The sequence below is a fragment of the Fusarium sambucinum genome, chromosome IV, assembly GCF_050947815.1.
Source record: "Fusarium sambucinum isolate potato_lamoka chromosome IV, whole genome shotgun sequence".
NCBI lineage: Eukaryota > Fungi > Ascomycota > Sordariomycetes > Hypocreales > Nectriaceae > Fusarium > Fusarium sambucinum.
This window is the reverse complement of record NC_139291.1, coordinates 7,172,040-7,196,002: the sequence shown is the minus strand read 5'-3', so window position 1 is coordinate 7,196,002 and position 23,963 is coordinate 7,172,040. Positions and strand designations below refer to the sequence as shown.

The 23,963-nt window shown below is 48.0% G+C and overlaps 8 protein-coding genes across 8 annotated transcripts; 2 read left to right on the top strand and 6 right to left on the bottom strand.

Moving 5' to 3' along the window:
• Positions 1 to 640: 640 nt before the first annotated feature.
• FSST1_002326 (aminophospholipid-translocating P4-type ATPase DRS2) lies at positions 641 to 4,840 on the bottom strand (the record flags this gene model as incomplete). The annotated part of the gene is made up of 3 exons (XM_083228304.1): positions 641 to 821; positions 875 to 1,542; positions 1,598 to 4,840. The coding sequence occupies 3 exons, from the start codon at positions 4,838 to 4,840 to the stop codon at positions 641 to 643; spliced, it is 4,092 nt and encodes a 1,363-aa protein (XP_083092508.1).
• Positions 4,841 to 6,712: 1,872 nt separating this feature from the next.
• On the bottom strand, positions 6,713 to 7,747 carry FSST1_002325 (alpha/beta fold hydrolase; the record flags this gene model as incomplete). Its single annotated transcript, XM_083228303.1, has 1 exon — positions 6,713 to 7,747. One exon carries the CDS (start codon positions 7,745 to 7,747, stop codon positions 6,713 to 6,715), a length of 1,035 nt encoding a protein of 344 aa, XP_083092507.1.
• An 845-nt stretch (positions 7,748 to 8,592) lies between these two features.
• FSST1_002324 (pinin family protein) lies at positions 8,593 to 9,633 on the bottom strand (the record flags this gene model as incomplete). The annotated part of the gene is made up of 4 exons (XM_083228302.1): positions 8,593 to 8,907; positions 8,961 to 9,029; positions 9,088 to 9,565; positions 9,617 to 9,633. The coding sequence occupies 4 exons, from the start codon at positions 9,631 to 9,633 to the stop codon at positions 8,593 to 8,595; spliced, it is 879 nt and encodes a 292-aa protein (XP_083092506.1).
• An 814-nt stretch (positions 9,634 to 10,447) lies between these two features.
• Positions 10,448 to 10,998, top strand: FSST1_002323 (PHF5 family protein; the record flags this gene model as incomplete). Its single annotated transcript, XM_083228301.1, has 2 exons — positions 10,448 to 10,464; positions 10,524 to 10,998. The coding sequence occupies 2 exons, from the start codon at positions 10,448 to 10,450 to the stop codon at positions 10,996 to 10,998; spliced, it is 492 nt and encodes a 163-aa protein (XP_083092505.1).
• A 191-nt stretch (positions 10,999 to 11,189) lies between these two features.
• On the bottom strand, positions 11,190 to 12,671 carry FSST1_002322 (uncharacterized protein; the record flags this gene model as incomplete). The annotated part of the gene is made up of 2 exons (XM_083228300.1): positions 11,190 to 12,138; positions 12,187 to 12,671. 2 exons carry the CDS (start codon positions 12,669 to 12,671, stop codon positions 11,190 to 11,192), a joined length of 1,434 nt encoding a protein of 477 aa, XP_083092504.1.
• A 1,365-nt stretch (positions 12,672 to 14,036) lies between these two features.
• FSST1_002321 (uncharacterized protein) lies at positions 14,037 to 15,767 on the bottom strand (the record flags this gene model as incomplete). The annotated part of the gene is made up of 2 exons (XM_083228299.1): positions 14,037 to 14,726; positions 14,778 to 15,767. The coding sequence occupies 2 exons, from the start codon at positions 15,765 to 15,767 to the stop codon at positions 14,037 to 14,039; spliced, it is 1,680 nt and encodes a 559-aa protein (XP_083092503.1).
• A 704-nt stretch (positions 15,768 to 16,471) lies between these two features.
• FSST1_002320 (CCDC47 family protein) lies at positions 16,472 to 17,882 on the top strand (the record flags this gene model as incomplete). The annotated part of the gene is made up of 2 exons (XM_083228298.1): positions 16,472 to 16,538; positions 16,663 to 17,882. The coding sequence occupies 2 exons, from the start codon at positions 16,472 to 16,474 to the stop codon at positions 17,880 to 17,882; spliced, it is 1,287 nt and encodes a 428-aa protein (XP_083092502.1).
• A 915-nt stretch (positions 17,883 to 18,797) lies between these two features.
• Positions 18,798 to 21,570, bottom strand: FSST1_002319 (transcription factor domain-containing protein; the record flags this gene model as incomplete). Its single annotated transcript, XM_083228297.1, has 7 exons — positions 18,798 to 19,746; positions 19,804 to 19,971; positions 20,022 to 20,644; positions 20,715 to 20,794; positions 20,846 to 21,099; positions 21,166 to 21,300; positions 21,494 to 21,570. 7 exons carry the CDS (start codon positions 21,568 to 21,570, stop codon positions 18,798 to 18,800), a joined length of 2,286 nt encoding a protein of 761 aa, XP_083092501.1.
• Positions 21,571 to 23,963: the final 2,393 nt, after the last annotated feature.

Genomic DNA, 23,963 nt, shown 5'->3' with positions numbered 1-23,963 from the left:
TCCCAGCCGCGAACAACTAGACCGCCGGCAGCTACTCAAGAGAAGAGAGAAAGTCATAGCGCATTATTATCACACAAACTTTCGAAAGGAATCACCAGTCGTTTCATACACGACAAAAACCTCCCGATAATTCAACTCCTGTAAACCAGGAGTCAACACATCTCCATTATGTTTACAGACAAAAGCTACCCCTTGCACAATAATACAATGATACAATAAATGCCAATACTATTTTTCATACAATTCCATATGCCTACATCCTAATTCATGTTCTCATTGTCGCTTGGTCTAAAGAAAAGGACGGCCGCCTCATCTAGACGATCAAAAAACGAAGCGCGCGCGCATCAGTTGAAGAATGGTAGGTAGTCATCAAGTGATTTCAGTCTATCGAGCCGACGATGCGCAGCTCTCGAGGGGCATCGACAGATGGATGATACAGAAAAAACAAAAAATGATAGCAGAGCGACCGCCCTGTAACTTGAGACAAATGGCATCCAACTCCAGAGTTCAGAAAACTCCTCCCCTTTGAAAAGTTTCTCCTTTTTTTCTTTTATGATCATGACGCAGTAACCGCGCAAGCATTGTCAAAACACCCAACGCATAGTTCTCTGTCTTGCTCCTCCGCTTCTGCCGTTGCCGGTTACCTGCCCGCTGGCCTTGAACTGGCCATCTCACCATATCGTCCACGATGCTTCGTAGTGTCGTATGCTTGAAGCACGCGTGTTTGACTCTCGTCTGCTTGCGAGAAGGCATACCCACGTTGCTTGCGCATACGTTGCACTTGTCGTACCTTTCGAATTGCTTTTTGGAATTGCTCCATTCTGGGACATGTTAGCGTCGAATATTCTAAATCAAGAGAAGCAGTAAAGCGTACCTGGGTCTATAATCTTGGATGTTGTATTTCTGGATTTCCTGAATGTGGTGGTATGTTTGTGGGCGGTACATGCGCTTGACATACTTCCATACGAAGTCACGTAGCAAACACATAATGGCAAGACAAACCGTTTGAAGCCAGAAGACAGGGCTCTCGTAGATCCTGGGAATAGTACCTTGGAATTCCATTGAAACGCCAGCCATTGGTGCGACAATACCGTAGACAGCGGTCATGACATACCAGATAGCCATGCTTCCGGGAATAGCGATAACATGGTATTTTGTCCAGTTGTTTGTGACCAAAGCTGCCTTTCCGAGGACAGTAAGGAGAGTAGCACCGTAGAGTGCCGTACCCCAAACCCAATGGCCAGCGATCTTGCCATCTCCCTGGATAAGATCACCATACCAGAAAAGTTGGCCCCAGATGTAGAGCACGATGGAATGGTAGATAGCGTTGGCAATCCACTCTAGGAAGACTTTCAGTCTGAAGAAGTAGTTTTGCTGGCCCATCATGTAAAGCTGAGGATAACGATCTAGGAGACGAGCCGAAATGAACTGATCCAGAATACCGAGTGCCAGAGGAGGCAGAACCGTATAGAAGACGTTGTAGAAAGACAGTGTCCATGATTCGTAGATAACTTGACCAGAGAAAACGTTTTGGAACGTGTACTATGCAATGTTAGCAAAACATGTTTGGCGCATTCAATATCCATGTTGCACTTACCCAGAATTGTGTCATGTACAGCGCAATGTTCTTGTAGAAAGAAAACAGAATTGTCTTTGTGACACGCTGGTAACTCCATGCGCCGTGAACCAGCAATAGCTTTCGCAAGAATCTGAACTGAGCGATGGCCACATCGGCACTTCGTGCTGCCTGGAGACCTTCTTCACCACTGATACCAATACCAATGTGAGCTGCTTGAATCATAGAAACGTCATTTGCTCCGTCGCCAATAGCGAGAAGAATGGACTCCTTCTGATACTTCTTAACCAACTTAACAACAAGAGCCTTCTGAAGAGGAGACACACGACAGCAGATGACGGCTTTGCACATGATGGCCAGGTCAAGGAACATCTTTTCCAAATCCTTCTCAAGTGCGAATGTCAGAGATTTTCCGTCGATAATCAGGGCCAGGGTCTCCGTCTCGATGGTACCGTCTCCTTGTGTTCTGATCGCATCGATTTTCTTTTGGAGGTTGTCCCGTGTAGCGGCAGCCGTCTCCTCGTTGACGATCAAAAGCATCATATCCTCGCTGAGAAGCTTGCAACTCATACCGATGTTGATGGCAGTCTCTTGTCGATCTCCAGTAAGAACCCAGACCTTGATGTTGGCCTGCTGCAAAGTGTGGATTGTCTCAGGAACACCATCTTGAAGACGATCCTCAATGGCAGTAGCGCCAAGCAGGAAAAAGTCCTTCTCGATGATTTCCGAAGCCTTGTCTACTTCATCAGCACGGTTACCGCCAACGGTCATCTGGGCAGTATCGTAAATCTTGTACCATTCCTGAAACTCGTTCTCCGGAACTTCTCGCATAGCCAAACACAATGTTCGCAGACCCTCAGAAGCATACTCCTCAAGATGTCGAAGCGTGACTTCGACGTGAGGGTTGTGTTCATTGAGACGCTCCAGAATAACAGTATCGGCACCCTTGCAGTAACATCGAATCTTGCCATCGGGGCATCGGTAGATAGTTGACATTCGCTTTCTGGTTGAGTTGAATTCACAAACGGCAAGAAGTTCGTACTCGAGTTCCTGGCCGTTAGCATCAATGATGACCGATTTAGGCTTTCGAGCAGTGAACTTGTAGCCGAGATCCAGAGCGCCAGCGACCAAAGCACCTTCATCAGGAGAAGCAGCTTGATACTTGATACCGCCCTTCTCGTCCATCTCCGGAATAACGGTATGGCAGGTCGAGAGCAGTGCCAAGAAATGGTCAATCGCGGGGGCGGTTTCGTGTCCATTGGCGAGGTTAGATTTGAGGGCCTTGTAATCGAAAAGTCCAACTTCGACTCCGTCAATCATGGTTGGTCGACGATCTTCGGGTACATCTTCAGAGTATTGGATTCCAGCAATTGAACACTGCTTGAACTCCATCTGGTTGCAGGTGAGGGTTCCAGTCTTGTCCGAGAAAACATATTCAACCATTCCCAGCTCTTCTACCAAACTTGAAGTTCGGCAAGTAGCAGGTGTATCGTTTTTATCATAGTACATATCAAGGTCGTCGTTGATCAGGATAGCGTGCCAATATTTCACCATCTCGACGGTGACAAAGAGAGAGATGGGAACCAGAGCCGAAAACAGAACCCAGTATGTGACCATATCTTTGAGAAACGTCTGAGTGATTTGTCCGGCGGTGTTTGTAGGATCCAGATAAAGGTATGAGAGAGCATTTCCTTCGACCTTTCGCTGGATCAAGTCTCCCACAGTACACACGATACTCAGAACCAACAGAATACCTACCAGCAAGAGGACGAGCCAATTGAGTTTTCTTTCGACCTTGGTACGCTTGATAGGAGCCGCAGTAGCGTTACGCATAAGCTTGGTTTCGTGACCGGTAAACACTACAACGCCATGAACCCAGGGGGTGTTTCGTAATGTAGCACCTCTGAGAAGTAGTTGCTCTGGGTTAAGCGCATATTCCTTCTCGCCGCCTCCCATCTGCATAGTCAAGGTTGCCTCGTATGTGTAAAGACTGCTGTTGGGTTGTTCAGACTTGATACGTCCGCCCAACCTGCTGAGCTCATTTGGAGAAACCATAGACGAAGTTTCCGGGATCGCTTGCTTGATCTTGAGGTTAGTCTCACCATCCAAGTTCGCGGTTTCGATATAACAGAGACCTTCGGGTTCGGAGCTAGCCAGAAGAACCAAATCAGCAGGAAAAGGCTCCTCCGATTCAACCCTGATGATGTCTCCAATGGCCACATTAATCCATTTGGTTTCCTCGAAATTGGATCCTCGAAGTACACGTGCTTTGGAAGTGTTGAGAGCGTTGTCGGCTTGCTTTCTGCGATAATCCTCGACCAATTCTTTACCAGCAGAGATGATCAGGACTACAGTGAGAGGTGCAATGGTTGTATACGGGTTGGTGGGTGACAGATTGGGGATCTGCTGAAGCGCGGCAGTGAACAAGAAGAAGATGTTGGCGAATTTGGAGAATTGTTCGTATAGGAATTTCGGTAAGAAGGATGCAATGTTGTACTTGGCAGTCGAGATATGGTTATCGACATATTTGTTGGCGGCATTTGCAGGTGGATTGTTGAGAAAGATGACTCTTGGGCCAAGGGTCGAGGGGTCTGGTTTCGATGATCCAAACCCAAACTTGAAATTGCCCATGTCGAATCTACCCTTTTGGCCCTGCTGCGAAGGTAGCTGAGATTGTCCTCCGACAGAATCCCCTCGGTCATGGCCGGGCTGTGTCAAGGGCAAATCCATCTCCGAATAACCTTGGCCCATGCCTAACCTGTTCTTGACTTTGCCTATAAACCCTCCACCCATACCCAAGACGCTATTTCGGTTCCGCGCACCGTTCATACCCAGGCCCGGCGTACGTTCGTCAACCCTTGCGCCTCCATCGTTGTGGTAGTACGAATCGCCTTCTGCAGGGTAGTCGTCGAAATCGTCAGCATAACGCTGGTAGTTGCCAAGTTCGGAAGTTTGGCTATATTGTCTGTTGAGGTAAGGATTTGAGCCTGAGCCAGATCCAGGGACACCCAAAGCGCCGGGGGGATGCTGGGTTGAGGCACGATTCGCGTCTCGAGCGCCGACAAAGTCATCGTAGGATACTGAAGTTCTTCCGGGTGGGGGGTCTTGGTTTTGTTCATGGAAGCGCATCAGGTCGTCGTCGTTTAGGTTTGAGCGTTGGCCGCCACCGTAGACGGGCTGTTCATTGTCGAGATCGAGCAAAAGGTCGTCGCGATTATCCGAGTGTCCGGTATTGAAACCTCCTCCAGGCGGTCGCCCAGCCATGGCGGCGGGTATTTGAGTGTCAGACTATCGATTCGCAAAAGGCGATTGCCTGCATAAGGATTCGATAGGGCGAGGTCGCGCGATGAGAGATTCGGTTGGTTAATTGAAGAAAGTCTAATGGAACTGTAGAGCGGGTGATGTGGGATGCAAATGCTGTCGATGCGATGAGGTCGGGCGATGTGGGAGGACAAAATGCCAAGCAGAGTAACAAGCTGACGGCAATGAAAGGACCGTGTCGTTAAGTCGTTAGTTCTTAGCGGCCAAACCAAACCAGACCAGAGACCCAGGGCAGGGACAGGACAGGCAGGGGAGGTAAGGTAAGCACTGTAAGAACAATGTCTCTGAATCCTTCCTTCTCCTGTGGCTGGGCTGAGTTGCTGGGAATGAAAGCCGTGACAACTGGATTGCGGATTGCACATGCACAGCCTCCTTTCCTTTCCTTTTAGTTAGACGACTACTACCCGTACCACCTTGGAGCTGCGCAGCGCAAGCTTCCTGGAAGAGGAATAGACCGTGCGATACGACGTTAAACGAGGCTCAAAGAAGTTGAATGTGGCCAGCTTGTCGTCATTGATTGGCTAGACGACAGCTTAAGCTGAATGTGTCAATGACCGAATGTTGATATGTCGAAGCTGACAAACTAGATAAGAGAAGAGATAAATTGCCTGTCAAAGAGCAGTGCAGTACAGTATAATACAGTATCCATAAATTGGTGATGATGGATGGATTGGGGGGCTGGCTCTTTCGTGTTGGGTGAGATTCAGGATCCATCCACAGTGCTAAATGACCCCAGTGCAAAGTGCTCGTTCAGGGGATGGATAATAGGAGTCTTACTTATTCTATTATCGATCACCCTGTCAATTCCATCTGCACTCGCTACTCGCTCGCCTTGTGTTGACGCATTATTTTATTCTGCCCTAAAATGTCAAAGGGTCTTTTCGGCTAAAGCTCCACGTCCGCTTAGCAACTCTAGTCGCCATGTTGTTTCTATTCATGGCCGTTCATCTGGGCTGAGTTGCAGATAAAGGGCCACCAGCCAAACAAGCCACATTTAACAAAGAAGGTATGGGGGAAGTTCTCCAAGTATACGTCCATCCAATTTCTGGGCATAATCTACTTTCGGGCCGCTGCCAGTCATTTCAGGGTACATCCGCATGGGAGATTCTTCATCCCCCCAAGCCCCTTACACGTCGTCAGCGCCCCCGACGGATCCAGTAAGTTAAACTAAACGACGGATATCTCCACCGTAAAACAAAACGCGTACGTCCGTTTCAACGATTGAAAGTCGCTGCTCTTATTTAATTTGCTCTCTGTGATACCCACATCTACAGGTAAGTAATTTTACGGTTTCGGGCCCTGTCAATTACATGTGAACGGTTAATCGGCAGCTCTCATCAGATCCAGCCCACCTGCAAGACCGTTGAATTGTGCATGATGACCGCACAGTTTCCAAGAGTATCAGAGACAAACCCAACAAATCAAATTATTACTGCTTCATACTGGTTTTTAGATTGTTTCTCTTTACACCCTATAGTTTAGACTTTAAGTTTCGTTGTATTCCATGGACAAAGATCCTACAACCATTCGACTACCCTGCACTTGTTTCGTAATGTTTCTTTCTGTCGTAATATTAAAGTCGAATTGTATTAAAATCGTCATGAACGACATAAAGTGCCAATTGACTCTATTCTCGAATACAGCCAATCATCACGGGACAAGTGAAACATTGATAGACTGTTTCCTCCGACATGGCTCACTCATGACAGTCTATACCCACTGGAAACTATCGAGGTTGGTTGTGTTATATTGCAATAAATGGTAATTTCTTTCTTTATATTCAAATATGAGATATATATCCAATACAAACTCTGCTCAAAGAGATGCCTTGGCCTTCAAGGCACCATCCAAAACACCATCAAGCCATTTTGTGACATGCTGGTTCACAGCGTCAGAAGCCTGCCACAAAGCCCAATGCGAAGCCTTGACTTCAGCCCGAGACAGGTTCTCAAAGCTTGCATCCATACCCTGCGACATGGAAGGAGGCAGAGCAGAGTCGTCGCTCGCGGTGATCATCATGGCAGGCATCTTGAACTTGTTGCCGCCCTTCTTGGCGATCTCCACGTCGTCGCGGTAGTTGAGCTCCTGCGTGCGGTAGTAGTTAAGAGGACCGCGCAGCTCGGGGGATGGGTGCAAGCAGTACTGCTCGACGTAAAAGTCGAGGTCCTCGTTGCTGATGAGAGGCGAGGGGCCCAGCTCGGCCAGGTGGTCAAACAGGACACCCTCCTTGGATGAGAACCCGAGCTCTCCGTCGGGAGAACGTCCGCCGTACATGGCATTCAGGAACTGTCGCACCTTCTCCTTGCCTTGGAGTTTGGACTCAACATCTGGACCCTTGAACTGTAGCTGGTAGCTAAAGTTGAGCAGGTGACCGCTTGCGATAATGGCTTCGAGGGGGAGGAAGGTTTCTCTGGGCTGCATGTAGGGTGTGCAGACACTGAAGACGCACTTGATCAACTCAGGGTACCAGGTAGAGACCTTCCAGACGATCATGCCACCCCAATCGTGGCCACCAAGAACGATCTGTCCGTCCTCGCCGACATACTTGCGAGCCAGCTCGTTGATGTCTGCAGAGAGGCTCTTGTATGTGTACTCCTCGAGGGACTCTGGGGCATCAGTGCCTGCGTATCCTACCATATCAGGGACAATGACTCGGAATCCCAGAGACATGAAGTAGGGAACCTGGTAGCGCCAGCCAAAACCAAGATCCGGGAAACCATGGATGAGAACCATGGTCTCTAGAGGGGTACCCTCGGGTTCACCGACAATGTACTTGTAGGTTTTGCCCCGAATCTGGGCCTTCTCGTGCTTGACACGAGGGTCATTTGGCACAAGCTTATCGGGAGCCATTTTTTATAAATTGGTGAGCTTCTCTTTTGCAAATGATATTATCTGTTGAAGATGTTAGTCGATTGTCGTCAGGGAATCAGGGCTGGAAATAAAGTTCTACGGCCATAGTGGGGGTGATGCATCGAGCTATGAGGGTTACATCATGTTTGAGCACTTACGTTTCTTGTGTCAAGTGGTTACATACAAGTTTCGCCAAGCATATATGTAAGAAGGATGAATGCTTTATAATGAAGAGAATCGCAAGTTTCGAGTGGCTTGGAGACAGCTTGCATTATATACCTGTGCCACCGAGTCCACGGTACGTGCGTAGGTAGGTTCATCCACTCATTGCTCCCGTCGTCTACGTAAATCCCGACGGCAAATTCAGACTAGAAACCGAGGCACGTACGGGAGGACTTCCTAATTTAGGATAATGGAGACGTCAATCGCGGCTAGAAAACACAGCTTATCCTGCTCATGATATCTGCCGTGGAACCTGGTCAACAAAACATACGCTCGCTTTCGGATTGTTACATAACGTAGTATAGATAGATAGTGGGTTTTTGGTGGAAGCCTCGGAGCGGTCTGCTTGGATGGCGAGAGGTGACGCATTGTTCGTCAATAGGTATACGGCGCAGCTTTGAAGTAACAGTGATAGGGTATCAGATAGAACTAAAGCTTATTGACTTCAAGTCAACAATAATAACCATACAGCACCTTCGTTAACGTCAAACCCCGCTTTTCCTGATTATAAAGCTGCACAGAATGATAACGAGGCTCAAACTTCATTCTCAGCCATCATGGCCAGGTAGAAACACCTCTGCACACTCCAGCCACGCAGGAATCGCAATATCGCAAGGCAGCGGTCAATAAATCACCATGTCCTCATCAGCTTCTTCCAACACATCTGCTGCCTCATCATGGTGGTCAGCTTCATGACCCGTTTCCTGAGTTCTTCCTGCATGTTCTGTGCCATTGGTGGTTTTATAGCCATGATCCATTTCTTCGTCAAAGGGCGCCATCGTTTCTGCTCGTACTGAAGATCGCCTGCCTTCATCTGCCTGCCGTTCTTTTCTTTCGTTGAAAGCCTCCACTTCCTGCTCTACTGTAGCTTTCGCGTGCCGTATTTGCTCGTCTATTGCATCCTCCTGCGCTTCTGTGAGTTTCCAAGGGAGATAATACTTTGTACTGATTAGCATAAGCCCCATGATAAATAAATGCTAGTCTGACTTACGATCTGTGGTTGAGATTTCGTCCGTAGGTATCGAGCCACCGCAAGCATCTTGGTATGCTTATTTCGCATCTGTAACACCGTTAGCTCTAGCCCGTTAGAATCCCTAGGTTTGGCTTGGTCAACTTACAGCTTCCTCGTCAAACACATTCTGTTCACCTTTCCGAGCCTCCATGACTCTGGCTCTCTTTTCTGCCCGCAGCTTGTCATCTTCGAAACTTTGTTTGCGCATCCGTTCCTGCTGTCTTCGCTCTATCTCCAAGCGTCTCTTCTGCGTCGAACCACCACTCGTCTGGCTCAAAGTATTCAAAAGTCCACCGAATAAGCGTTTGCCGCGCTTCTTCTCTTCCTGAGTCGCGACTTTTCGGCGATCAACATCTACGCCTGAAGAGCCGCCATAGGAACTGCGGCGCTCCTGTGATGAGCCCCTCCTAGGCCGTTCGTTCGTGGCTTCACGAAAGTAGTCGTCATGTCTCATGCGTTTTGATGAATAGCTGTCTACATCTTCGAAAGCCTTCCTCTTTGGGATCTCTCTGTCTGAGACATTTTGAGATACTAAGCCGTCATTGTTCCCGGGGCTTAGTTTCATGTCATCCGCGACGCGGAATCTATGATCAAGTTAGTAAGACATAGCTAACAAGGGAAAAATAATTCAGTACGCATTTTCTGTGGTCATTTTTGACAATAGCCGCAGTTTGCTGTGATGGGTGGGTTGTATATAATTTAATATGACATCTGCCGTGTCGCAGAATAAACCGTGAAAGTTAAGAGGTCTAAGATGTCTCTTGATGCTTGTCAAGGCTTAGGAAAGCGGTATTGATGAGAAATGTGGGGTTATCTTTTGCCATGCAGCCAATTGTGTGGCCTTGCGTAGCCGGGTGTAGAGTCGCTAGGATTCGAGGTTAACATGACTGATTTATTTGGTGGGTTTTCACGATTTACAAAATCTAATATTGACTTTATGGAACCGATTTATGTTATTGCGTACCTATTGAAGCTCGGATAGAAGTACTATAAATATCAAATTAACAAAGTTATGAGCAGCTTCGGGCAAAGAAACTCACCCCTACTCATTGCAAGAAACATACTATGAAAGATACAAGAGTTCGTCTTTTATTTTATTTTATTTTACTTTAGGAGGCCAGGGTGCTTGACACTCGAGCGCTACTACTTCCGTAAATGCTTTTGTATTTATTTTAACTCTCTATCATTATCCTCCTTGATATGAAGGCTCGATAGATATCTATGTAGGTAGTATGTAGGGAGTTAAATGTAAAGGTATAGCTGTGGTGCCCCACTTATATGATTGGTCTGCCATCCTGTCGCCCCTCGAAGCTGTCGGAACGCTACGGCAAGGCTGAGAAATCCCCAGTGCTAAACTCACCAACATTTATCACAAGTTTCTGACTCTTCAACCTCCACAACACACCTTTCGATATCGCGTTTCGCATAGAACATCACCCTCGTTAGATCTTGCGCTTATCGTCATCATGTCTCGCCATCATCCGTAAGTTTCTCGAATATTTGCAATTTACAATGAGCAGCTCAACTAACCTCTGCACCCAGCGATCTTGTTATGTGTCGCAAGCAGGCTGGCATCGCCATCGGCCGTCTCTGTGACAAGTGCGATGGAAAATGCCCAGTCTGCGATTCCTACGTTCGACCTACGACCCTTGTGCGCATTTGCGACGAGTGCAGTTTCGGAAACTACCAGAATAAGTGTGTTGTATGCGGCGGTGAGGGTATCTCGGACGCCTTCTACTGTTTCGAATGCACGCGTCTTGAAAAGGATCGCGATGGATGCCCCAAGATTATAAACCTGGGAAGTTCAAGAACAGATGTGAGTAACTCGAATTCTCTTCTTGCCAACAAGATGCTGACTTTCATCCCTCCAGTTATTCTACCAAAAGAAAACGAATCGGACAACGCAATACTAGCAGAGCTGAGGCCTGGGCTGGGCCGTGGATTAAGGTGTTTCGTGCTTGGAAGTGCATCTTCAAATCTGGCATCATGGGTGTTTTGGGCGCAAATTAGGTTGTGAAAAAACTCTGGTTTTTGGATTGAGCGACAGCTATCTAGTAATTACAATGCTGACCAGCTTTGTTCCTTATTCAACTTGTGTAAAATTTAACTTGAGGACACCTTGGCTGAAAAACGACAAAGAAACAAAAGTGCAACCCAAAGACTCCTCGTAACGCATAATATGCTAAATAATACAGTCAAGAATGTAAATCATATGTAGCTGACCTTGACCCCCATTCCTGCTGTGCCCTTGACTTTGGCCCAGAAGACGGAGAGTACCCGCCTCACTCGCGCGCGCAGATTGGCATTGCCAAACATAAGAAGCAAACCCATAATAAACGCCATAAACTTGACCAGAAGCATGGGGTTCGCATTGAGCGAGGCACCCAATTTCTCGATCACAACACCCAAGCGTGAAATAACCATGGATGCGCGTGATGCCAGAGTCGGAGAGCGAGAGACTGCTTTGCCGTTTGTGTTGGACCCCGTTTGGCTTGTGCTTCGTGCCTTTGACAGCCTGGACTGTTTTGATGATGATGACAAAGTCCTACCCTTCCGAGGTCGAGTTGATCCATTATGACTGGCAGTGTCGTCGACTCCATAGTCAACCTCACTTCCTTCGGGCTTTGCATTCTCCTCTTCTGCTCGTTTTGCCTTTTCCTCCTCTTCTCGCTTTGCGCGCTCCTCCTCTAGTCGTTTCCTTTCCTTCTCCTCATTCTCTGCGCGCAACCTCTTTGCCTCTTCGATTTCTTTCTGCAGCTCATCTTCTTGTCGTTGTCGCTCCTCATTCTCTAATTTTTCTTGCTCTTGCTGCTCGTCGTGGAGACTCTGCAATGCTTGCAGAAAGGCTTCGCGGCGCTCTTCGTCCAGGACGGAACTGACACTAATAAATTCACGAGCATAGTCCCATTCGTTGTTGCGCAAGAGTACGTGTAGTGTGTACAACTCGAGGATCTTGACCCGAGCATTGAGATCTCTGGGCGTGTTGGCGCCGCTCGCTCCTTTGGCTGGAGATCGGTAACGATTTGTAATGGGCGATGCCGATTCAGCAAGCCGACCAGCAACGTCAAGGTTAGGGGTGTTTGAGGCAGCTAGGTATGCCTCCAACTTATGTTGATTTAATTTTTGGTCACGAGCATGTGCCAACAATATCGTCGCGCTGGTCGAGTTAGTCTAAGTCTTGGAGCGACACGTCGAAGAAACTTACAGGTTGATTACCACATCTGAATCGACGTCACCCTCAACACCGTGGTATCCATTCGCGACAACCTCGTCCCAAATTTCTCCATCACGGACCTTGGTGCACAGGGCTCTCCATTCCTGGTTCCCGAATGCATCCTTGCCCTCCTCGGGCTCCAACTCGACAATACCATTGAGAATGGTAAGATACAGGCTCCATACTTTAATTCGAGTCGTTCTTGACGCACGCGCGACTGGCGCAGGCTCGCCATCGTCGATATGATCGGGTGGAGTAATCAATGGCAGTAAAGTCGTTAGAGCCTCGGGCAAACGACGCGTAAGAAATAAAGTTGAAGCTTGACGGTACGACTTTGATATTTGAGAAGGATGGCGAGTTGATGGAGAAGCCGCCAGAGAGGATATGGAGGTTGTGAGGAGGTTGTTGGACAGTCCGACAGGCGCATTTGACATTGCGGTCGGACCGTAGCCGGAGTTTTGTCCGTTGAAAGACATAGCAATGGCTGGGTGTATACAATGGATTTAGTCGCTGGTAAAGAAGCTGGAAAGGCAATTGGTGATCGAATACGAAAGTTTGCGACGTTTACTCAAGATGGGTTGGTAGTCGAGGAGGCGGTATGTAGAAGACAGGGAATAAGATGAACAGACGAGGATGAGGCGAGCGGAACAGATCTATCTAGTTCACCCCAGATTCATGATTGAGAGGATGGATACGTAAAGAATAAAAGAAAAATACGGGGAAGCCTAAACAAAAGGAACAAGAACAAAACCCGGGACTCACGCGTCAGGTTCAAGGCCGAATTCAGTTAAGAAGGCCGTGACATGTGAGGTGAGGTGGTTTTTGGTTTGTATGTAGGAACAACAACTGGAAAGCTGAGCTGGAGCTGGCTGAACCAACCAAAGATGATAAAAGGTCCCAGTATTTTAGCCTCGGCAGGTCCAGGTGGGGGACCGTGCTTGGTTGCTGTTCCCCCGGGCCAGTTATCGCTCACTGAGCCGACAACGGCGGAATCGTGACCGAGGTTGACAGCTCACTGTAATATCCACTGATTAAATACGTGCAGTGTCTTATTTGGCTGTTTGCTGGTCAAGACACTGACATCAGTTGTTTTTTAACCAGCACTTACATGTTCAAGAAAGTGGATTACTGCTGCAAACTCATCACCGTTTATTCAGTTGCCTTTCTTGGCTCGACAGTTATTATCACCGCTTCTTTGTATTACGACCCAAACTCGGTATTCTCATTTCCCACTAATCCAATGACCTACGTAGGCTCGGCAAAGTTATCCCCATCTGACAAGCATATGCTTCATTATGGCAAATTGGTCCGGGCTGCACTAAAGGAATGTAAACACAATAAAGGCAGGTTTCAACCAGCACAAATGACAATCAATGCAACATGATCATTTGACAAGAATTAATCATACCTAAAAACAACAATCAATACTCATTTCAATGCTTACACGTGATCGGACTATACGGGTTTCTTACCTATCAATGAACCTAGTTCAACCGCAATATTGGTTTTGCACATTTATCCAAGACAATTCCAAATGATCGACAGTGGATAAGTCAAGAGAAGGACAAAACGAATCCAATCGGAAGGTTCCTGGCACAAACATGTTCTTGTGCTGAAGACGTGATCCATGCAACACCAAGATCGCCCACGTCAAAAACAATTCTAACCAAGGCAACCAAAGTAAGCCAATGGTAATACAATTAAATCAACTCTAAATCAACTAGAGAATGTCTGCTCCAATTGGCATATTTGTCTATAATAAAAAACAAATCCATGGTATCACAAACGCCGTATCAAAATGAACTCCCCTATTGTGCAACCATTCCCATGTATGTTCAGAATCATTTCCTGCGTGTTGACCGTGTCGACCTCCTCATCGGCGTTTTCTCTTGGCTTACTTCCTTGATTTCTTCTCGTGGAGCAATGATGCTGTCTTCATGCTGAAGGATTGACTCATCAGCCCCATTCAGTTGGTCCTGGCGGATCCAACCCGCTTCGACAGCAAAGCACACCACGTCTGCAGCACAACCGAAGCAGGGCACGTCCTCTCCCGCATCTGGGTTGAGATACTCCCAAAGTTCCTCCGTTTCGTCCTTGAAGCGTGCCAGCTCTGTTTTGTCGCCCTTGAAATGACTGGTAATATATTCGTAGAGGTATGCTAGCCAAAGCACATTTGTATATGGTGCGTAGGCATCCCATGATAATGGCCCATCAATACCCTTCGCATAAGGCGTATCATGGGCGTCTGGCGGTAAACATGTGCGGTCCGCGCGGAGAAGGAAAGACCTCATTTGGCGGTAAACCTTGCATTGGTCTGCATGTGTGCTGGTGAAAAGGCTAAGGTCTCTTTCAAGATCAAAAGCTACTGGCACCGCATCGTCAATTGAAAGGTCCTCACCGCGAGAAAGGCCGTAGTCCAGAATGGTAATATCCAGACCGGAGTAACCAAAGAATCCTGCTGAAGGAGGGCCCATCTTTCGAGGTGGCTTAACTTGGCGGATGCATAAATTACCCTCGTGAAGATCACGATGCTGATTTGTTAGTGATAGCTCTGTACGAAAGAGATTTTGGTTAAGGCTCACCTCAAACATAACAAGATCCTCAGCTCTTGCCAAGGCAATAGCCTGTAAGAAAAAGATATCCCAAAGTTGACTTTCGCTAGTCAACTTCCAATCTTCCAGCGATGTTCCAGCATCGCCAAGCTCGACCACCAAGAATCGTGTGTCGTCCAAGTATCTGCTTGGAGAGGGATAAAACTGAGCCCGGCCTGGATCTTGACGCTTCATCTTCTTCTGAAATGATTGATGCGTCTCGAGAAGCTGTTTGGTCGTTTTACCCTGAACAACATATCGCTCTTTATAAACGACAAATCCTGGAATATCCGCCAACCATTCCGAAATTTGCAGCTCGCCTTTAATGTCCTCCTCGGGGTGCGGCTCTTCATCGACTAACCCAGATTTAACTTGTGCTTTGGTTTGAGGTTTGATGGGCGATGGGAGACGGATGACCTTGATGATGCTTGTTCCGCGGTCGTTGGTAACGCGGTACACTTCAGCATATGAAGCTTCGGCGATCTTCTCAATCTTATCTCCAGGGAGGCAAACATCGTCCCAGGTGAGAGTGCGTAGTTGTGGGTTGTGTACAGCCTCCTCCTCGGCTATCTGAGCCTGGACCAGTCTTGAAAATTCAAACTCATCATCTTCCTCTGTTAACGGGTTTGAGGGGACTGGTTCTTCGAGCTCAGGTTCGGCCTTTTCAGTCTCAGGGGTGTTCTCCTTCTCAGATGCTGTGACGTCCTTGTCCTCTTTAACCTCTGTAATATCAATTGGCGCCTCTGGAGCAAATTCTGTGACCTTTTTAGATGATCTTGCTTTCCTTTTGGTGGTCGTCTTTTCTTCGATATTTATTGCTGATATTTTCTCTGTGATAAGACAGATGGAATCCTCCTTGACGTTTTGGTCCCCTTTTGGTGGTAGTCGTACCGGACTTTGAGGCAGCTCAGCGAACAGGCGCTCTGCTTTAGAGCGCTTTGCTTGCTTGCCATATTTCCTAACTGTTGTGGTTCGTGACATTGTAATTTATCCAAAAATTGTTATCTTGTGATAATTATTTGAGAGTCGGTTCAGTTCTCATGGGGTTGATTTGTACTGAAGATTCGGTTGACGGGGTAACGAGCCCACCCTGAACCTGGGACCATCCGTGCTTGTCTGTGGTGTGAGACACTGGGTTTCTAGAACGTTTCTATTGTTGAGTGACGTTTACTACTAAACGAGGCTGTCGATATAACGGTTGACGAATTGTTTCCCGAGTACCAAAAATGGACGAGTTGATCTTTAAATCAACAAACGTACATTGATGGCTTACTACCTATGTACTTAGAGATTGCCACTGCTCATGTCCCCTGTAGCAGACGCTGTCACTGGACCACGCCCTGTAACTCGCTCGCTACGATTTACTAAGTTTAATTGAAGCGAAAAGCACGTCAACTTTCAAATACACATAGCAGAATTATAATCTATATATACAAAATATGTCCATAGTCCAACATCAGCTCCAACATTAAAGGTCCTTGTAAGTGGCTAATTTGAATTCAGATGCCTCTTCCAGCTTAGCTGCAGGATCCAGATGCCATCAGACAGACAGCTCGTCTCCACCTTTGCCAAGCTAAGCTCTCCGCATTGAATCCCCCATTCTTTTGCCTCTCGTGGCCTTTCCTTTCCTTTCTTCTTTACCTCCCCTCCGACCTTGTTTCCCTCCCCATTGAACCATTGGCAACATGGCCTCTTTCTTCAAGAACGCCTTTGGAGGCGAAAAGGCCCCCGAGGCCGCGAGCCCAGACTCGGGTAAGTAAAAAACCAATTGGTTCCCTCTCAATTGCGCAATATTGCGACGCGCAAAGAGGGGGGACGTCACAGCACTATGTCACTATCATGACTTGACTTGACTAACACGCGACCTCTTATACAGACTTCGCCGACTTTGCCGAAGCTCCCAGTCCAGCTCCTGAGGTCGGAACCCAGGATGCGACAGTTGGAAGTGCTGCTGCCGCTGCCACTCAGGCTCCTTACACCAAGTGGTACAACGTCCATGAGCGTCACTCCATCTCCGAGTTCAGGATGGAGGGCCTCATCCTCCTCGTCTCGAGTTTCATCTTCTTGTTCCACATGATCGGTGCTCGTCGTAACCGCTCCAGAGCCAAGGGATGGATGCGTGCTCACGCTCCCATTATCCAGAAGGAGTACGCTCTTGTCGGCTTCGGTGGTGTTCCCACCGTGAACAACGAGAATCTCAACACCGATACCCTCATCAAGGAGAAGTCCCTCTTTGAATTCGCTACCTACGCTACCGGCCGACAAAACACGGCTTTCACCGATGTCAAGCTCACTCTGACCAAGAAGTTCAACCCCATTGTCAACTGCTTTGAGCACCTCGCCGGCTTCTTCGTCGAGTCTGTTGCCGCACCCAAGGATGTCGCTGAGGTCCTGACCTACCCCTTCGATGGCAAGGAGAGTCTCACTGTTCCCTCTATTCCCGGCGCTGAGGTTCGCAAGGACAACAAGAGCACCTACGATGGTTTCGTTTGGGGTATCGTCCACAAGGACGTCATGCGCCGAGTCCGTGACGAGCGATACGACGTTTCTCTCACTTTCACCAAAGATCACCCCAAGCTTCCTGTTTGGCTCACCGTCATGAGCGAGAGCGCCGAGATCACCGACACCCTTCTTACCCCTGAACTCATTGCTGCTGTTGAGGCCGCTGGCGACAACTTCGAGTACCTGATCATCTCCGACCAGCCTGTCGACAAGCCTCTTACTCTTGAGGAGACCACTCCTCGCAAGCGACTCTTCCTCAAGTACTCTCTTCCTTCCGGCGAAAACTACGATACCCTCCTGCCTCTCTTCTCGCACTACCTCCAGCTCCCTGACCTCCTTGTCAAGGTTGCTCACTTCCGCCCCGAAGTCACCAAGAAGGTCCGCACCATTCGTGACCACGCCATTAACGAGATCAAGAAGACTGCCGAGAGCCAGCGCCAAGAAGAGCTTGCCCTTGAGAAGGAGAAGACCCGCAAGGCTAAGCGTGATGCTGAGCTCAAGGGTCTTGACGCCAAGGCTCAGAAGCGATACCTCGAGAAGGAGAGGGAGAAGGAGATGCGCAAGAGCCAAAAGCGACAGACTCAGCGAGCTTAAAGCTGCTGCTGGGAATTTAATATGTGTAAGTATATATCGGAGGGCAAACAGTGGGAATCTGCAATGCCATGGTTGTATAGTGTAGGAGCGAGGATCTGTATTAGTAGTTATTAACAGCCTAATCCATTATGATGCCTGTTTCAATGCCCTAATCAACCTTAAATTTATTGGATCATGTCTCTGCTTTTGTAAATGTTCTGATGGTATATTGGCGTGCCTAGGCTACTGAGTATAACCGATAAATAACAATATTATAATATCTATAACTTTTGTTATAGTTTTGAGCACGGAAATGTGCTATGCTAACGTATTTTCTTGTTCTTTGGGTGATTGTTGCCTTGTTGCCCGCTAAGCAAGGGTTTCAACCAATTCAAACGTTGTTTTGTTGCACCAGGATGTAGCCTACCTATGCCAGGTGCTATGGCTCTTGAGCCCCTTTGTACATCCCAGATTGTCAAAATGACTGTAGATATGAACAAATTGTACGGTTCCACACCTACTATTGAAGTAACCGAATATCGGGGTATATCTCCCACTGCGCTTCCATCTCTTTCAACTGCACACCACAGGAATCGACAAGCTCAGAGATTCGAAAGCGATTATCCTCAGATTGCCGGATATAATGAAACTGACCGCCGTCCAATTTTCATGATACCAGTATTGCCATCCTGTCAGGGAGATGCACTTCAAAACCTGCCGTTTCATTAAGGAAGGAATTCTCCCACCTAAATCCTCTGCGGAACCCAGTACTCTTGTAGAGCTGTAATGGCCCTGGATGAATCTGAAGGACTGTGCATCTTGAAACTTGATTCTCAATCTTTCAGCAGAACATTGCGTCGTCAGAGCAAGCCAAAATGGCTGGCTATGTCTTCCCCGTTCTTTCTGGAATGTAAGCCGTTAGGGATAGCCAGTCGCTCATGGCCCCATCCACATGCCTCCATTAGCTGTGCCACCCATGTTTTCAGGGCTTGGTCCAAACCCGTATCCAAACAGGGTCGAAAACTCATCCATCACTTGAGGCACGGACGGGAAATTCGCGTCCATGCCCACGAACGGACTCGCAGCATGCATAGCTGGCATACCAGGTCGTGCAGTGTTGCCCATGCTGCCTCTCCAGAAGGTGTTTGGGTTCTGCGGCAACGCCATCGAGCTCTCAGGTGATTCTTCTGGCCTGAAATCTTGGACAGGCCCATCGTTCTTCCATAACAACTCCCACTTTTTGAATCGCGAGTAATCGGTCTCCCGGCCAGACGAGTCCATGGTGGCGTCAAGTCTTGATATAGCACGCTCGAAAACTTCGATAAGGGATGCTTCAGACCTGGCTGACTCTCCACCTGCCGACATCTCCTTTATCATTGCCATACCAGTACGTAGAGCGTCACGCAACCGGTCTGTTTTCCTTTGTAAGCATTGAGTAATGATGACAAGTAGGGCAGCACGGCAAGAACTGAATTCTGTGTAGGAGGCACGCGCAAGACCAATGGTGCTCTGAAGCAGATGACAGGTATCGATAATAGTCAAGGCGGCTTCGACGCAGTCGGCCACTAGGATTGAGCGAGGATTCGACTTGTGTGGGGTGTTTGGGCGCTGGCTGTTAGAATCGGCGGGCGAGCTCGATGTGCTCCCGTTACCACGAACGACTTCGCGAGGTAAGATGAATGGTCGCCCAGCATACATTCGCAAAAGGCAATACTCCAGCTTGAGATGTGTATCTGCTCGCGAAATCGGGTTCTGAGGATTCACCTCGTCACGGTATGCAGTCTCGGGAAGGGAGTCCCACCACTTTCGAAGCTCTTCTTTCATGTCGATCACTCGCTGCAGACCCTCATTCATCCCATGCTTCTGTGAGGTTCGAAGCACCGAGCTGTGTCAATAGTTAGCTTCTGAAGTGTCAATGGCTCATTATAGAACAATGGCATACATCTCATGTGCGATTTTCCCAAGGGCTTGGTTCAATCGCAGGGTTGCGAGCATGTGCGCAACATTAGTGGCATTTGATGGCATGATATCTGGTCGATCCACAGGCATATCTGCATCCACGTCCTTGCTTTGGATAGATAGTGGTCGTCCGTGGTAAATGCCAACTCGCCTATCGAGCGGTTAGTCTTGAATATTAATGACTGTGCCAGATGCACATACTTCTCCGTGGTATAGGCTGTCCACCACACACGATTCCTCGTTTCGCGAACGTAAGGATCAAGACCTTCAGCAGGCCATTTCCTGTGCATGCCATTCTGGATAGCAAGTTTCACTGCAAGATTAAGGTAGATGTATGACAGTCCTGATGCGTCAAGCGGTAAGGTGTAGATACCAATAAGTAGAATAGCCTGAACACTTTCCAGTGACGCTACTGTGATGGCATCGGGAACAAGTTTGCAGGCTTGCTGGTAGAACATTACACCAATTGTGTCCTCAGAGAATGGGCTCGAGTCATTAGACTTTCCGTGTGCATCTCTACCGGTGACTGAATCCAGGTAGGCGTACTGAGTACCGATAGCAAAGATGATCCATATCATGCAGAGAGTCCCGACTTCGCGTCGAGAAAAGGCACCAGGATTTTGGTAGATAAGATCGATCTGTTCGGTGAGCCACCCACGTTCAACGTAAAAATAGTTGGTTTCGGCATGTTTGTAGAATGCTTGAACCAGGAAATCTGCAACATATCGAGGTGGCAAAGCAGAAAGTGATGCTTGTGTGTTGTTGGCCGACTGAAGTTCCTCAGCACGGTAATATTCTTTGAAACTGAGAGGACCCGGTGCATCCTAAGAATGGTTAACTTGAGTGTTTTTTTTTTCTTTTTCTTTTTTTGGATAGGCAAGGTAGGAGTCATACGTGGCGCTCTGGGACACATTGCTCAATCCACTGCTTTATTCGCATCGAGAAGTTCCAATGAGAGAACTCGCCTGAGTAGTCTGCCAACTGGATTAGCAATGCGACATCTCACCAAGTACAGTAAGACTTACGTGTAGTGTTATTGTCCAGGGGCTGCACGGTGTAGTTCTCGTCATCCGCTCCTAGATATTCGGAGCTTGGAGAATCCATGATTGGGGCCTGTCGTTGAAATTGAGACGCATCAAAAGTTTTGTTATCGATTGCCGTAGCCATGGCTTTTAGCGATTCTGTATCTAGAGTGACGTTGCCAGCATAATGTGTGATGACCTTTTCCATACAAGAGATGCGCTGGAGAAGCTCAGAGTTGCTTGCACCATTTCGATTCCTATACATACCTAAGTCAGTAACCGTGAAGATTTTTAAAGGACTGGGGGATATCTCCATGACTTACTTTCCAGAGCCATCGCCACCTTCACCATCTCGAGCAGTCGGGCCCAGAAACTCGCATTGTCGACGCAGGCGCGTGCACCTTCGGCATGGGACACCACCGTCACATTTCTCCTTCTGACGTCGGCAGCCGTCGCAACTATTGACCAGTTAAGTCAGTAAAGGTTGGCTAGGGATTTGTTATAAGAAACATGTAGATAGGCGACGGATATGAGCTTGGCTAAGCACATCCAAATTTCGAGGTCGAGAAGGACATATCCAAGCACTGCCTTCTTGACCTGGGACTTGGGTGCGCAATGGGATGGACAATGGCGCATGCGATGGGAACGTACGCTCGAAGGGCTCGTTTGCGCTCTCTTTCGGCTTGGCGCTGCCTGTTCTTCTGCAGGTTTTGTTGTTGCTGGTCCATTTCCCGTCACAAGGAGATGCGCCAGGTACAGTAGCGCGGGGCCGATTTCGAGTTGCGACTGGCGGAGCTGAAGGAATCCCGGGACCTCGAGCGACGGGAGGCCCGTAGATCCCAGCAAAATGAGTCGGGAGCTTGGGATTGAGACGCGACGACAAATGAGCGACGTATGACGGAATTCGAAGGGTCGGTGGTAATTGGAGTTGATGGTTTAAGTTGAGCGGATCGAAGTGGTTTTACGGCCCACGGGCAGGTAAAGGTAGATCAAGGCTAGGCTCAGTAGCTGGAGGCTTTGGAAGCGAATGGTTCCATCCAGGACCCTTGTGAGTGGATGCGCAACTCGGCGTAGTGTAGCGCAGCACAGCACAGTGACTGGACGTTGGCCAATGCAATTGGTAAGAGCCAGCTTTCCAGAAGCAACTTTTGCAGGCAGGAAGGGGTTCAGATTGATTGATGGTGTCAGACTCAGTGGATTTTCTGTGCTTTCTCTTTGCTTCTTTCTTCTCTTTGAGCTTCGATGTGGAGGCTGATATGTTGGGCACCCAGTAAGTAACGAACAGCACCGTTAAGGTAGAATTGGCCGTAACAAGATCGTCTTGTTGATTGAAACAAGTAAAGTTCGAGTGAGTGAGAGACACGAGGAATAAAGACAGGTACAGTGGAAGGAAGCCATAGAAAGACATGCGGGGAGTAACTTATAAATTAGCGCCCCGCCAGGACTAGTCCAGTTAGCGGAACCGCAGGATTGGATTCACCCTTGTGTTTGATGTCTGTGAGTGAGCCAAGATTGAATGGAGGATATGTAGTTGCTGGAGTGAAATTAACGCGATACTGGTATAATGCAGATGCCGAAATGTGATCGAGTTGAAGTCACGTCATGGGATTGTCCTCAATATAGATAGTAGGCACCATCAACAATTGAGCTGAGAGCTTGCAGGCTGATCTTTAGGGAGCTGGGAGTAGCGCTAATAAACTGTGCAAGGTCACACTGCGCCCACCCTGGCCTTGTTAGAAGCTTGCAGTTGTTGATGTTGCTGCAAGCCCAGCTGGAATAAGCTGGTTGGTGCGGGAGGTCAATCGGTTGCAGAGATGAAGAGACATGGTTTTGCTTTGTTTCTCTCAAAATGGGAGAAAGGAAGGGTCGAGACTTCGGCTTCTTCAGGATGCAATGCTCTGTACCTTGTCATGCGCTTGAATGCGGTTGGCTGTCGATCCCGACAGAGTGATACAGTAGTGCTAGTGAGATAGTAGACATGCGTCTTTCAAGGATCATCTCAAGCTCTCTCTTTCTGAGGCGGAGCGGAGCGGGGCGGAGAGTATAATATCATCAAGTTATTGGTCTTGAGAGGTTTCTGAGACAAATTCTCAAATCGTAAGATGTCAACCAAATCCTTGCGTCAAAAGAAAAGCCGATTTGACTTGGCTCTCGATCAGACGAGCCCACTATGTTTTTGGTATAAACGAATGATACTGCACGTTTCAAACCTGGGGGAGATGCTACATGGAACAGACAAGGGTCTTGTTATCTGAGCTACCGAGTCAGTTAACTTAGCAACACTATGATCGCTACCTGTCTACGTAGTTCTATAGCTTACAGGCATAGATGGATATATACAACCAGTGATAATAAGACATCAAAGGGACCGCCTACAATGTTCTACCCAACTTGGCTTTACACGATGCTAAACATTCCAACTCACAGACCACCAACGCCTCACTTTACTTAGAAGATGCATGTCAGAGCGACAAGGAAATATTTACAGACCATATCCTGGCATTTGCGGGGTTTAGCACTAATCGAGCATTGAGCACGGTACTCGTTCAATGCAAGATCTCACAGACTCATTATGGGTAGGATGCTATACTATTGCTCATTATGCATGTCTGACTACTGCCCAAGCTTCAGAACGAATTGGTCAAATCTTGGGTAACTATACTTACCAACCTGCCAACATATCTAGGTCTTACACTCACGGCTCTAGCCTTGTTGTCTCTTCAGTTTTCCAGTGTGGTCATGGGGTTTGTCGGTTCCGAGCAGGGGCATCGGCAGTTCTGGATCGTCACCTCCATGCAGAATATGTCGTCTATCAACGGCACGAAACACGCCGACATATATTCCGAATTACGGCAAACAGTCAATCTCTTCGGCAATCCGAGCGTCATCATCTCGGACCCGACAATGACTGCTCGCTCCTAAGGACTGTCAATGGCTCGCATAACTCTTCAGCTGCACATCCACCACATCTTTTCTCGTGGCTGTTACTCAAACACCAACGCTTCTCTTACAAATTCCTTTCCAAGAAGTAATAAAAGGTCCGCAGCCAATAAAATGAGCCCCCTAGCGAAGGAGCTGGCGTCCGGGGCTAAGGAAAAAGGAATCTGAATCTGGAGATTGC